Below are 13,556 nucleotides of genomic sequence, written 5' to 3'. Positions count from 1 at the left end.
GTTCCTACCCTCACCTACGGTCACGAGCTTTGTGTAGTAACCAAAAGAATGAGATCACAGATACAAGTGACCAAAATTAGTTTTATCCGTAGGGTGGCTGGGCTCTCACTTAGAGATAGGGTGAGACGTTTGGTCATCCGGGATGGGCTGAGAGTAGACCTGCTGCTCCTCCACATTGAGAGGAGCCAGTTGAGGTGGCTCGGGCATCTGGTTAGGATGCCTCCTGGACGGCTCCCTGGTGAGATTCTCTGTGCACTTCCAACTGGGAGGAAACCTAAAGGAAGACCCAGGGCATGCTGGAGGGACTATGTTTCTCAGCTGGTCAGGGAACGCCTTGGGATTCCCCCAGAAAGCACCACAGGATATGAGCCAACATAAACGATCATGTGTTAATTATATTTCTTGCCTGCTGTTGTTATTATTATTATTATTATTATTATTATTATTATTATTATTATTATTATTATTATTATTATTTGTTACTGTGGCCGTGCACAGGATGCAGTTGCCAGGAGCACACCAACAATGAGCACTTGGGGGCGCTATGGAGCCGTGGACCAAGATGGCAGCATAAAGTGGCTGCTCCGTGTAACCTGCACTAAAGACTTAGAACAACCCAAAACTAGAAACTTAACTGTCATTGGAAAATGTCAAAAACGACTAATCTCAAGGACTGTGATATTTTCACCCGAAAACGTGGCTCCCAAAAACCAGTTAAAACCGATACTTTGGCAACGCCTGACGACGACGAGGGAGCTGCTAGCGTTAGTAGCATGAGTGAGCTTAGCACGGTGTTAGCTGAACTTCGCTCATTGCGCTCCGAGTTCAGTGTTTTCGGAACTAAACTGGACAGCATAGATAACCGTATGGGCGAAATGACGAAGTCAGTTGCTGCTTTGGAGAAAAACATGACGGAGGTAAAGCAAAATGTTGCTGCAAACGCTACACGACTGGAGGAAGCTGAAAACAGAATAATGTCGGCGGAGGAGCTCATGGGAAAGAGCGTGGCTGATCTCAGCAAGGCCATGAAACGGATATCCTACCTGGAGGCAAAGACCGACGACCTGGAGAACCGGGGCCGAAGGAAGAACCTGCGGCTATTTGGCCTCCGGGAGGGCGCCGAGGGTCAGCTACCACTGTTGGAGTTTATAAGGAAGATGTTACCGCGCTGGCTTGAGACCGACAGATCGTTCATTATTGAGAGGGCTCACCGTACTCTAGCACCTCCAAAGCCAAACCAACACAGAGCTGTCCTCATCCGATTTCTGAACTTCCAAGATCGGGAGTTTGTTTTCCGCTTTACAAAACACAGTAACATCAAACACGATGGAAACGCACTCTTCTTTGCCGAGGATTTCTCAGCTGAGACCATCCGGCAGCGAACCGAGTTCAACGCGATCAGAAAGTTGTTCGCCGATAAAGGAATGTTCCGCGGGTTTCAATATAATCCATGCAAGATGAGGATCCTCCACGATGGGAAGATCCACCTGTTTTCATCTCCAAAGGAGGCCAGGGATTTTCACTATAGACACACTGGACAGGACTAACTGTAGCGGTGAGTGTTTCACTCCTTGAACTGCAAAACCAACTGCTCGTAGCTGATAGACGGGCTGTAAGAAATCTGTACTTTCGCTCAGTTAAATTCATCTTGACTGCAACAATGTTATCTACTTTGGTCTAATTTTTATTTTTTCAAGAGGGATTCTGTAAGTTACTAAAAGGACACGGCCGTGGATCTGATATGTTAACACATGTGGGCTTGTTATGTTTATGTCTTTGCATATGGTGTGTGCATGGTTGACGGACACTACTGTTGCTTGCGCTGGGTTGGGTGCTCATAGTTCAGCTATTCCCCCTTAGTAGTGGAATAGCACAGCCCCTAGTTTACTATTCTGAATAAGGGAGGGGGGGGGGGGGGACTTGTGTTATGGGTCAATCCCAGTTTTTTTTATTTTTTATTTTTTATTTTTTTATTTTATTTTATTTTCTCTTCTCTATTTTATTTTGTTCAAAGTTCACTTGTTATTTTCGTTTACTCGACACCAGCATCACGTGTTATCTTAATATTACAGAACAAAACTTCCAAGTATGGACCAACCATATACCTGTAATCTCTCTGATATAAAAGTTACTAGTTGGAATGTCAGGGGTCTCAGGAAATTAATCAAACTGAAGCAGACTCTAAGCAGGATCAAGCAATTGAAATCAAAAATAGTTTTTCTTCAAGAAACACATTTGACAGACTGTGAATTAAAGTCTGTGAGGAACAGATGGCCTGGTCAGGTGATCCATGCATCATATAATAATTATGCGAGAGGTGTAATTATTTTGATTCATAGAAGCATACCATTCCAACTGATGAAAATAATAAAAGACCCTGCTGGTAGATATATAATCACTCAGGGTACCATCCTTTCTATTACTTTAAACTTGGTGAGTCTCTATGGCCCAAATGAAAATAAGCCCAAATTCTTTGAAGATCTGTTTCTTACTATATCTGCTTTGCAAGGACTGTATATAATTGGTGGAGACTTTAACTGTACTCTTAATCCGAGTATAGATCGCTCAACAGGCTCAGATGCATATAAAGCGCAAACCAGACGACTAATAAATCAATTTATATTAGATATCAATTTGGTAGAAGTGTGGAGGGAATTAAATCCTGATAAAATAGAATTCTCCTGTCATTCAAGTATACATAAATCCCGCTCGCGTATAGATTACTTTCTTGTCTCAAGGGAACTTTTATCAAGGATCAAACAGTGTCAGTATGATAGCATAGTGATCAGTGATCATGCGGCTGTCTCATTGAGTATCCATCTAGGAAAGTTTATTCATAACCCCCCCCACTGGCGTCTTCAGACAAAATGGCTGCAAAATCCGGAATTTGTTAAATTTATAGAGGTGAATATAGAAAACTACTTTGAGTTAAACACAGATCAAACCTCTGCCTCGGTGAGATGGGAAGGATTCAAAGCATATATTAGAGGTGAAATTCTTAGCTTTACGAGTACAAAGAATAAACAGCAAAGAAAGCGAATGGAAACCCTGGATAAACGGATTAAATCTTTGGAATTAGAATTAAACGTTAGCGATGACTCAACAAAACAAAGTGAGTTGCTAAGTTTGAGAACTGAATATAATAAATTATCATCTGATGCAGCAGCAAAAAGTCTAATGTGGCTGAAGCAATCTTACTATGACCAAGGAGAGAAAGCAGGTAGACTTTTGGCATGGAGAATTAAGAAAATGCAGAGTGAAAGAGCAATTAATAGTATAAAGACCTCCTCAGGGAATGTAACGGTAGATCCATTGGAAATTAATGACAGCTTTAGAGAATTTTATGAAAAATTGTATAAATCAGAATGCGCTCAAACCTCAGAAGAACAGGACATATTCTTAGATCAACTTCAGTTTCAGACGCTAACAGAAAACACAAAGCAGGAATTAGACAGACGTCTAACTATTGAGGAAATATCTCAAGCTATCAAAAGCATTAACAGTGGTAAAACGCCTGTGCCAGATGGCTTCCCGATTGAATTTTATAAAACTTTCCAAGACAAATTATTAATTCCACTTTTTAACATGTATGAAGAAGCGTATCAAAATGGGACTCTCCCACCCACTCTGAGGCAGGCAATGATTACTTTGATACTGAAACCTGGTAAACCCCCTGCAGAGCGTTCATCATATAGACCAATAAGTTTGATGAGTGTTGATACTAAAATACTTTGTAAAGTTTTAGCAAGAAGATTAGACCCCTATATATCATATTTGGTTCATAACGATCAAAATGGCTTTGTGCCAAAACGTCAAGGGTTTCACAATATAAGAAGGGTTCTAAATATAATTCACGAGAAATTTGATGCTAAAGATACAGCATTATTATCACTTGACGCTCGTCAAGCTTTTGATAGAATAGAGTGGTCATATTTATTTACTGTTCTCCCAAGATATGGATTAGGAAACAATTTTCTCAAATGGGTTAAACTTTTGTATACAAATCCTAAAGCTAATGTTTTAACAAATAACATAGTTTCTAACCCCATCACACTGGAGCGTTCCACTCGCCAGGGGTGCCCATTATCTCCAATGCTATTTATCTTAGCTATAGAACCCCTGGCGATGACAATTAGAATGAGAACTGATATATTTGGTGTCCAGTTAGGAGATCAGGAGCATAGATTGGCTCTGTATGCTGATGACTTGATAGTGTTTATGACTAGGCTGTCCATTAGTATACCCAAATTAATTCAACAAATGGAGGTATTCGGACAATTCTCTGGCTATAACATAAATGATTCAAAATCCTCAATTCTATTTCTGAATAAGGACGAAAGGCTAAATCCTATTATGCAGACCCCGTTTATTAATGCAAAAGAAGGATTTGTGTATCTTGGAGTTAAAATCACCCCAAACATTGATGCCATTGTAGCAACAAACTATGATCCACTGATAAGTGAAGTAGAGGAATCTTTAAATAAATGGATGACAATGCCCATATCAGTGATTGGCCGTATTAACATGATTAAAATGAATATATTGCCAAAATTTTTATATCTCTTCCAGTCACTTCCTCTGCCTCTTCCAAAAGAATTCTTTGATAAGCTAAATGGTATCTTTAATAGATTTATTTGGAATAACAAAAAACCTAGACTAAGACTTCGCTTGTTGTACCTGCCGTATGACAGAGGGGGATTACAACTCCCTAATCTTAGACTGTATTACTGGGCTGCACAACTGCGGTCAGCCATGTTTTACTTTTCCACTGAGACACCCCCGGCCTGGTTACAAATTGAGCAAACATCAGTAACAAATCTTCAGTTGAATTTGTATTTATATTCTGCAAGCTTAAACAATTTAAAAAAAATGACAAATAACCCCTTTTTAAAAAACACAATAGATATTTGGTATAAGGCCCATCAATATATGGGAGATAAGTCTTCTATCTCTCGTTTCACACCTATTTGGGGTAACATATGTTTTAAAGCAGGAAGAGCGGATGGGGGTTTCAAAATCTGGGCAGATAAAGGTGTACAGAAGGTGGCAGATCTTTATAAGGATGGCAGTTTTCTTACATTTGATCAGCTATGCCGAATATACGGCATCCCCAAAAAACATTTTTTTAAATATTTACAAGTTAAACATTTCATTATGTCAAAATATAAACAGATTGTTTCTGAGCCACCATTATCACACTTGGAGAATGTTATACTTCAAATGCCAGCGGGTAGAGGTCATATCTCCTCAGTTTATACAGCTCTATTAACACATGATAAGGAATCTGCCATTGACAAGTTGGACGCATGGAGAGCTGACATCCAAGAGGAGATACAGGAGGTGGACTGGGAAACTGCATGTTTAAAAGCCCAAAGACAATCAATTAATACGAGGATGAAACTTCTACAATATAAGTGGTTGATGAGAACTTACATAACCCCAGTCAAACTGAATCGCTGGTCACCTGTCATTCCAGATAGCTGCAGTAAATGTTTAGATGGGAAGGGCACTCTGCTTCACTGTGTATGGAGCTGTCCAAAATTACAACAGTACTGGGTATCAATCACGCAAACTTTATCGAAGATTGTTGGAGCAAGTATACCTGTTGAAGCAAAATTGTGTGTGTTGGGTATATATCCAAAGGGCTGTGACTTTAGCATCAGACAGATAAAGTTAATTGATTTTGGACTCCTGCAAGCGAGGCGCTTAATATCTTTGTATTGGAAGAAAATGGATGTACCCTCAAGCCATATGTGGGTCAAGGAGATGGCATCATGTATTACATTGGAACGACTTACTTATATTGTCAGGGGAAAGGGGGCATATTTTGAAGAAATATGGTTACCTCTAATCGAGTTTCTGAGACATTATGAAGTGAATTAATCTGGAAAGTGATACTTGGTGCTGATTATATATATATATATATATATATATATATATATATTTCTTTTCCCCTTTTCTTTTTTTTTTTGTTGTTTATTACTGTTGGTTTTTTTTTTTTTTTTGAGGACTATGTTCTTTACTATAAATCCCATGTTAAGTGTACTATTATTCTTGAGTGTTCTGTATTATAAACTTCAATAAACATAATGTTAAAAAAAAAAAAAAAAAAAAAAAAAAAAAAAAAAAACAATGAGCACTTTCCCTTCTCCGCTCAAATGAATCCCTGCAGAGTCCATGTAGAAATTGGCTTTTCTAACCAGGCTGTAGGATGGTTCAAAAATTACTTATCAAACAGGACCCAAGTTGTACAGCTAGATGGTGCTGTTTCTGAGGAACTTCAGCTGTATAAGGGAGTCCCACAGGGATCAATCCTTGGTCCAGTACTTTTCACCCTCTACATAAATAACATTGGTCTAAGTATTCATAATGCTAAATTATATCTTTATGCAGATGATAGTTATTTATTGTTCTGCCCCAAATTCTACAAAGACATTTCAGGATCTTCAATCAGCATTTGATCAAGCGCAAGAATAAGACTGATTAGGTCATTGGAATCCAGACTATCAGTGTGTTCATGTTTTAATTGAGTTTATGTGGAAATGTATTTAAAAGTGAATGTATTAATGTTGTAACTTGTGCTGCTGCTCTTTCTGTCTTGGCCAGGTCTCCCTTGCAAAAGAGATCTTGTATCTCAATGGGACCAACCTGGTTAAATAAAGGCAAAATAAATAAATAAAATAAATGTAAATAATGTAATATAAGTAGAACCAAGATATTTTTTCAGGCTCTCCCTGAGTATGTAATTGTAGGGCTTCCAGGGGAGCCTGTCACCCTTTCGGGGCGGGCTCAGGTGGGCTCCCCTTTGCTCCCCTCAACTTTGAACATTGGTTAGATGGAAGAAACTAAAACCCAGGCTTGGTGATGAGGAATTTAAGGCTCCCACTCAGCTTTACGTCTGCTTAAGTAAATAAGGTTGTGTCCAACCTCTTAACAAAACACAACCAACCTTATGTAGGTTCTGATAAGCCTTGGAGCTTTTAATATTGTTTAGGAAGTTGAGTTAAGAAAGTAGCTTTGGCCAGATTTTCAGATCATCCACCACCTTTCTGTCGCAGTACTCAGAGGGATTGTAAGTGTGTCTCATTTGAGCAGAGACAGACATATTTTGCGTCTCTAAAATGTTACCCTGCGCTGCTAGATGAATTCTTGCGAGATTTGGTGTTTTCCAAAGAGAGGAGAATCCACCTTGTACTGCTCCAGTTCAAACCGTCCGACCTCCGGCCTAAAATATGCCAGACCAGTTGTGTGTGTACCATGCTGTAGGGTGGGACTCAGTTTTCACGATAGAATCAAGCGCCCGGCTAAGCGAAACAAACATGGCCACGCCGGTTGACGCTAACATCAAACATGAGTCATGATGGCAGTGTGGGGTCCACGGCCAAAAAAGGTCATGGTCGAGGTCTTAAATTTGCTAAAACATTATGTAACTGAAAATTCCCTTAAAATCCATCAAGATATATTTGTACATATCTACAGTTACATGTATAATTGCTATTTTGACAGCTAGATACATGTAGTTTAACATATTGCATGTTGTGAATTAGTTGTAAGTGTACGTCTACTAGGTAACATCATGTACATGTCAAAGAGACAGTTCAATTGGTAAGGCTTACACGCTGGGGACCCGGGTTCGAATCCAGTCAGAGACATACGACTTTACTATTAAAATGGCATATGGAAAGGTGTTTAGTTTCCACTAATGGTGTTTTATTAAAATAATGATATATATATGAATATATATATATATATATATATATATATATATATATATATATATATATATATATATATATATATATATATGAAGCCTGAATTTTAATTATTAAACATCCAATTGAAACAATGTCATGGCCAAAAAAGGTGTCTGTTCAACTTTCATTTTCAACCATGACGGAACGTTTCGGTTTGACGCTGTTTCAACGATCGTTAAACGTCCGAATGTTTGCTTGGTCACTTTAGCAGGTTTGAATAACATAACTGTTGGACTTAAAACACCTTTAAGAGTTTCCCCCAGAAAGGACCACGCTTAGCCTGGCAGTCGACCAATCAAAACCTGGCGGTCGCCAGGCTTCTGGAGCACTGGGGAAACCCTGCCCTTTATACACGTATTCTTCTCACAAATCTGACAGAAATCACAAGACATGGTAATTGCAGCTTGAGTGAATGAATGAAGCTTGAGCGAGTTGTTTTCCGGGCGCACATGGTAATCGTCATTTGAGTTGTTACTGTGTTTGGCTAAAGGATAAATATGGTAGCCAGTGCCAGCCGGGCACTACCTTGTACGTCCTCCAATCAGCACCAAAAATTCTACCAGATAGCCCTCCCTCTTTCAGACGGTTTCTGCTGCAGAGATTCCTGATCGAAATGTGTAGACTCGACACAGGGCGGGGCTACACCTGATCTGGTTGCTTCTAGGTTATCTACAAAGACCATTAAAAGTGGATTTGCGTGAATGGATTGCATCATCCATCTACGGTCTTTATGTAATAGTGTTTATGAGTATTTTTTATAGAAATAAGCTATTTAAAAGACTACTTTCCATTTGGACCAGGTCTTAGACTGACTTTTATCCAGTTAGCTAGTGGTGATCTTTAAATCTGCCTTGGAAGGTTTAGATGTGGTTAAAACAACTTGGACGTCCATCTCCAATAAAAAATATGTATTTTTTTTTATCAAATATTAATTTTAGACCATTAAACTGAAAATAATCAAGTGTTCACCATTTTTTTAACTTCTCTGTCAGAATTGTTTCTTTGACATATTTTAAACTTTGTTTTTATTTAATATTAAAATGTGCAGAAATAATACCAGAGTTACCAGATAGAGTATGACAAAATTGGTACACCAACCCTGGTTGTTTCAGCTTGGTTAACCCACACAGCACTTATTTCTCATGTCGACAGGTAAGCCACTACATTTTTACCATCAATAATTCCAGTGCATGCATAATTGATTGGTTAAAATGCAACCCACTTAGCTTGCAGAGGCCGAGGCTTATATCTGCCATGATAGTTTGCCAGAAGCAAAACTATCCATTGCACAAATCAGTATTTGTAAGCCTCTCTGTCAGAGTGCCTGTAGTGGTGCATATTCTCTGTCTTAAAATGTTCAAGTCTTCATATTTTTGCACACCCCTGAGATGATCTGTTTAACTGTCATTAAGTTTAGGAGAAGCCAATCAAATGCCTGCTTCCAGATGACATATAACATGGAAGCTCCTACAGAAGGTGTGGGAAGAAACCAAGTGACTGGGCTCTGTAACTAAGTGGAGGGACAAATGCTCAAAACATATAATCTGTATTAAATTACACCAAGTAGTGCCTTGTGGATTACATTGCACCATCAGTGGCCTTCATTAGATTATCTTTGAGTGTTTCGGAGTTTGGTTGGGATTTGAGATTGTTCGGTAATTTCCTAATATATTCTGAGGTTTGTGACCCTTCGTGCGAGTGCTTCAGCTCACGGTCAGTATCAGTTGGCGGTCAAAACCTCCTCCAAATTTCTCCTTCAATAACCATAGAAACATCTGACAGAAGTACTTTGGCTTTCTATGACTAGCTCTACAATCATCTTAGTGAAAATACGTATGGAAGGTTTAGATATTAAAGCTGCAACTTGCTAGCCTGGAAAACCATGCTATATATGTGATTATATAGTCTGACCACAACCCAGATCTCAGTCATGGGGCGGGATCTACGGTTGTCTTTCCAGTTGTCTCTGCATGCTATTGGACAACAAACAACACATCATACTCACTTCTACGGATGTCCGTCAACGGGGCAGTCCACCATACGCTGTAAAGAAAAAGCAAATACACCCATTTTCTAAATAAAGTGCATAAGTACCTCTATCTGTCCATACATCCATGTACCTCTGTCAGTGCACCACAGGGCAGCTATGGCTACAGTGTAGCTCATTACCACCAGGGAGTGAATGGGGGAATGACTGATTAAGTTGTAAAGTACCTTGGGGGATTGTAGGACTCTAGAAGGTGATATATAAAATACGGACTATTTACCTTTTTTTTTTTTTTACCAATGAATCCATACAGACAGACATATTTCTTTTCTGTCAGGCCTGTGGCCATGATCCTGACATGAACAGGCAGAAGAAACAGAGTCCGGAGTTGTGTTGATTTTCATACTTGTTTATTATTTCCATGTTAACATTTTCAGGTGGAGATTGTGACCCATACGGGTCCTCACAGACGACTCTGGATGGGTCCACAATTTCAGTTTAAGACCATCCACCCATCGGGTCAGACCACAGTCATCTCCTCCTCATCCTCAGTGCTTCAGTCTCAGGGCCCCACTGATGTCCAGCAGCCGCTCCTGGACTTTGACACAGATGACCTGGACCTGCACAGCCTCAGGTACTTTGACACTACTCAACATAACACACATTAACTAAATAGCAGTAATAACAATGCACAGCAGTGAAGTGTAACAGGGTGTATTTTAATTATGGCGCGGTATGGGGGCCAAAATTATGACTACTGCCCAGCAGCAGGAGGCTATATAAATTCTGAAGCAAACTACTGACCGCATTAATGATAAGCTGGTGCCGGTAACTGAGAGGCTGGCGCTGCTTACTGAGGAATAGGCTGGCCATTAGCTGGATTTCCTACCTCCTCGATGGACCATTAGCATGGATAGGCTGGCGTTAGCATCGGAGAGGCTAGCCATTAGCGTGCCTAGGCATGCCACTAGCTGAATTTCCCATGCCCTTGACGGACCTTAAGCATGGGTAGGCTGGCATTAGCATAGGAGAGGCTAGCCATTAGCATGTCTCGGAGAGTCACTAGTCAGCTTGTGGCCAGCCTAGGCACGCCAATGGCTAGCCTCTCCGATGCTAATGTCAGCCTATCCATGCTAATGGTCCATCAAAGGTGTAGGAAATCCAGCTAGTGGCCAGCCTAGGCATGCTAATGGCTAGCCTCTCCAATGCTATTGTCAGCCTATCCATGCTAAAGGTCCGTCAAGGGGGTAGGAAATCCAGCTAGTGGCCAGCCTAGGCATGCTAATGGCTAGCCTCTCCAATGCTAACACCAGCCCGTCCTGGCTAACGTTAGCCTATCCATGCTAATAGACAGCAGAGGGAGTGTGTGAACCAGTCAATGACCAGCCATGGGCTGCTAGTCCCTAGCGTATCTATTAGTAACGCCGGTAAAGGTGCTATTTCTCAGTAAGCAGCGCCAGCCTCTCATTTACCGGCGCCAGCTTATCATTAATCAGGTCGGTAGTTTGCTTCAGAATTTATATAGCCTCCTGCTGGTGGGCAGTAGTCTTAATTTTGGCCCCCATACCGCGCCATAATTAATTGGATTTGGAGGCAATCTCAATCCAAAGAAGCATTTGTACAAACATGTGCTCCCGAGTGGGAGTTAGACCTGCCACTGGTGGGCGTATGATTTTCATACATGCAACCCATGTGTTCAGAATCCAGCCAGTTCGTTCGGAGCCTGTCACCATGCCCAGCTCATCCAGGTTGGCGACAGACCGCCGAGGACAGTCCAACATCCTGGACGCTGCAGGTAGGATCAGCCTGCATGTGTCTTCTTTCCTTGTGTTAACGTGTTGTCTATGCTCCTGTTTGTGTGTTGGAGTATCTTCCTCACCTCCCTCATCATCTGAAGCTGTTCCCGTGTCTCATTGTTCATGTCAGCTGTGGCTGTTGTTATTAATGATGCAGTTCTTGTGATCACCTTTACTTCCTGTTACACAAGGGCTACACTACAGCATCATGGGGTTTGTTCAATCTGCCTGCAACGAAAACCCACGTTCTAAATCTTATTTAACGGGTTCTGGTTTACTTGGCTGTGATGAGAAAGGTCTGGGGTTGAAGCACAACAACCTGCACACATGCACATCTATTTTCATTTTATTTGTCAGTTTGTGGGAGTTTTGTGTTGGTGAGCACAGTAGCAGATACTTACTGGCCCAGCAGATCATCACCTTTTGTGTGACATCATTTCCTGGTGTGATAAAGGATGTAGACAAGGCTTTATCTTTTACGTCATCATTCATCTGATCTGACCTGGAGTTGACACGCAGTTTAAACTAATGTCTTCGCTCAGGTGTCAAAAATGTTCAGAGAGGTGTGTGTTCTAAGTATTGGACTCATCTGATAGGTTGTCTCTGAGCCAGCTGTGTGTCCATCTCATTCTGGGCAGATTTACGGGTCTGGGGTTCAGGAAGCACTGTGGAGAGTTTTTATTGGAGTTTCTGAGAAGTAGAGCAGCTACCTGGCAGCTCTCCTCACTTGTCATAAACACACGCACACACACATACACACACACATACACGCTCCACCCACTCCACCTTTAATCTTAACACAAACTATTGTTTTGTTTTTCATCTTCATCTGTCTCGTTCCATTCAACAAAAATCATATCTGTGCTTTTTCTGTCGCCAGTCAGTGACTGAGGTGAGTCGAGGGATGGAAGTGATTCCTATCTGTGTGTGTTTGTGTGTGTGCGTGTGTGTGTGTGTGTGCGTGTGTGTGTGTGTGTGTGTGTGTGTGTGTGTGTGTGTGCGTGTGTGTGTACTTGTTTAACTATCCTACTTAGGACCAAAATTGGCATATTTACTAATCTACTGATAACCGATGGGTCGTATTAGGACCAAAACCCGGTCCTAATGCAGTGGACCCCCTGTTTTAGGTTTAAGGGTGAGGTTTAGAGGTAAAATGTAAATCAAGTTTTTGTTAGTTAGGTTTAGGAATACACTCGACCGGGAAAGGGTGGCTTGCCGACTCCGGGTCGGGGGAGAGGTCCTACCTCAAGTGGAGTTTAAGTATCTCGGGGTCTTGTTCACGAGTGAGGGTAGGAGGGATCGGGAGATCGACAGGCGGATTGGTTCGGCGTCTGCAGTGATGCGGACGCTGAGCCGATCTGTCGTGGGGAAGAGGGAGCTGAGCCAGGAAGCCAGGCTCTCGATTTACCGGTCGATCTACGTCCCAATCCTCACCTATGGTCATGAGCTTTGGGTAATGACCGAAAGAACGAGATTGCGGCCAAAATAAGTTTCCTCCGTAGGGTGGCGGCGCTCAGCCTTAGAGATAGGGCGAGGAGCTTGGACATTCGGGAGGGACTCGGAGTAGAACCGCTGCTCCTCCGGATCGAAAGGAGTCAGTTGAGGTGGTTTGGGCATCTGGTCAGGATGCCTCCTGGACGCCTCCCTGGGGAGGTGTTTCGGGCATGTCCTGCCGGCAGGAGGCCCCCGGGTCGACCCAGGACACGTTGGAGAGGTTACATCTCCAATCTGGTCCGGGAACGCCTTGGGGTCCTGCTGGAGGAGCTGGTGGACAAGGCCGGGGAGAGGACGGTCTGGAGCTCCCTAGTTGGGATGCTGCCCCTGCGACCCGGACCCGGATAAGCGGAGGAAGACGACGACGACTACGATGACTGGTTGTGTTTGGGGTAAGGGTTAGGCATAAATATAGTTCCTAAAATGAATGGAAGTCAATACAAAGTCCTCATATGGATAGAAAAATTAACTTGCACGCGCGCGCGTGTGTGTGTGTGTGTGTGTGTGTGTGTGTGTGTGTGTGTG

The 13,556-nt window shown here is 41.8% G+C and overlaps 1 protein-coding gene across 7 annotated transcripts in view; it reads left to right on the top strand.

The window, feature by feature from the left end:
* The window catches only part of bcas3 (BCAS3 microtubule associated cell migration factor), a 458,753-nt gene that overhangs the window by 180,744 nt on the left and 264,453 nt on the right, over positions 1-13,556 (top strand). For all 7 annotated transcript variants that reach the window (XM_015952051.3, XM_054743434.2, XM_070543406.1 and 4 more), the window contains 2 exons: positions 10,179-10,375; positions 11,442-11,536. In XM_015952051.3, coding sequence (XP_015807537.3) covers positions 10,179-10,375; positions 11,442-11,536 — 292 coding nt within the window. The remainder of the gene's footprint in view (positions 1-10,178; positions 10,376-11,441; positions 11,537-13,556) is intronic.

This window comes from Nothobranchius furzeri, chromosome 13, assembly GCF_043380555.1.
Source record: "Nothobranchius furzeri strain GRZ-AD chromosome 13, NfurGRZ-RIMD1, whole genome shotgun sequence".
NCBI lineage: Eukaryota > Metazoa > Chordata > Actinopteri > Cyprinodontiformes > Nothobranchiidae > Nothobranchius > Nothobranchius furzeri.
Note: the sequence above shows the minus strand (reverse complement) of the source record. Positions and strands in the feature narration are given on the sequence as shown.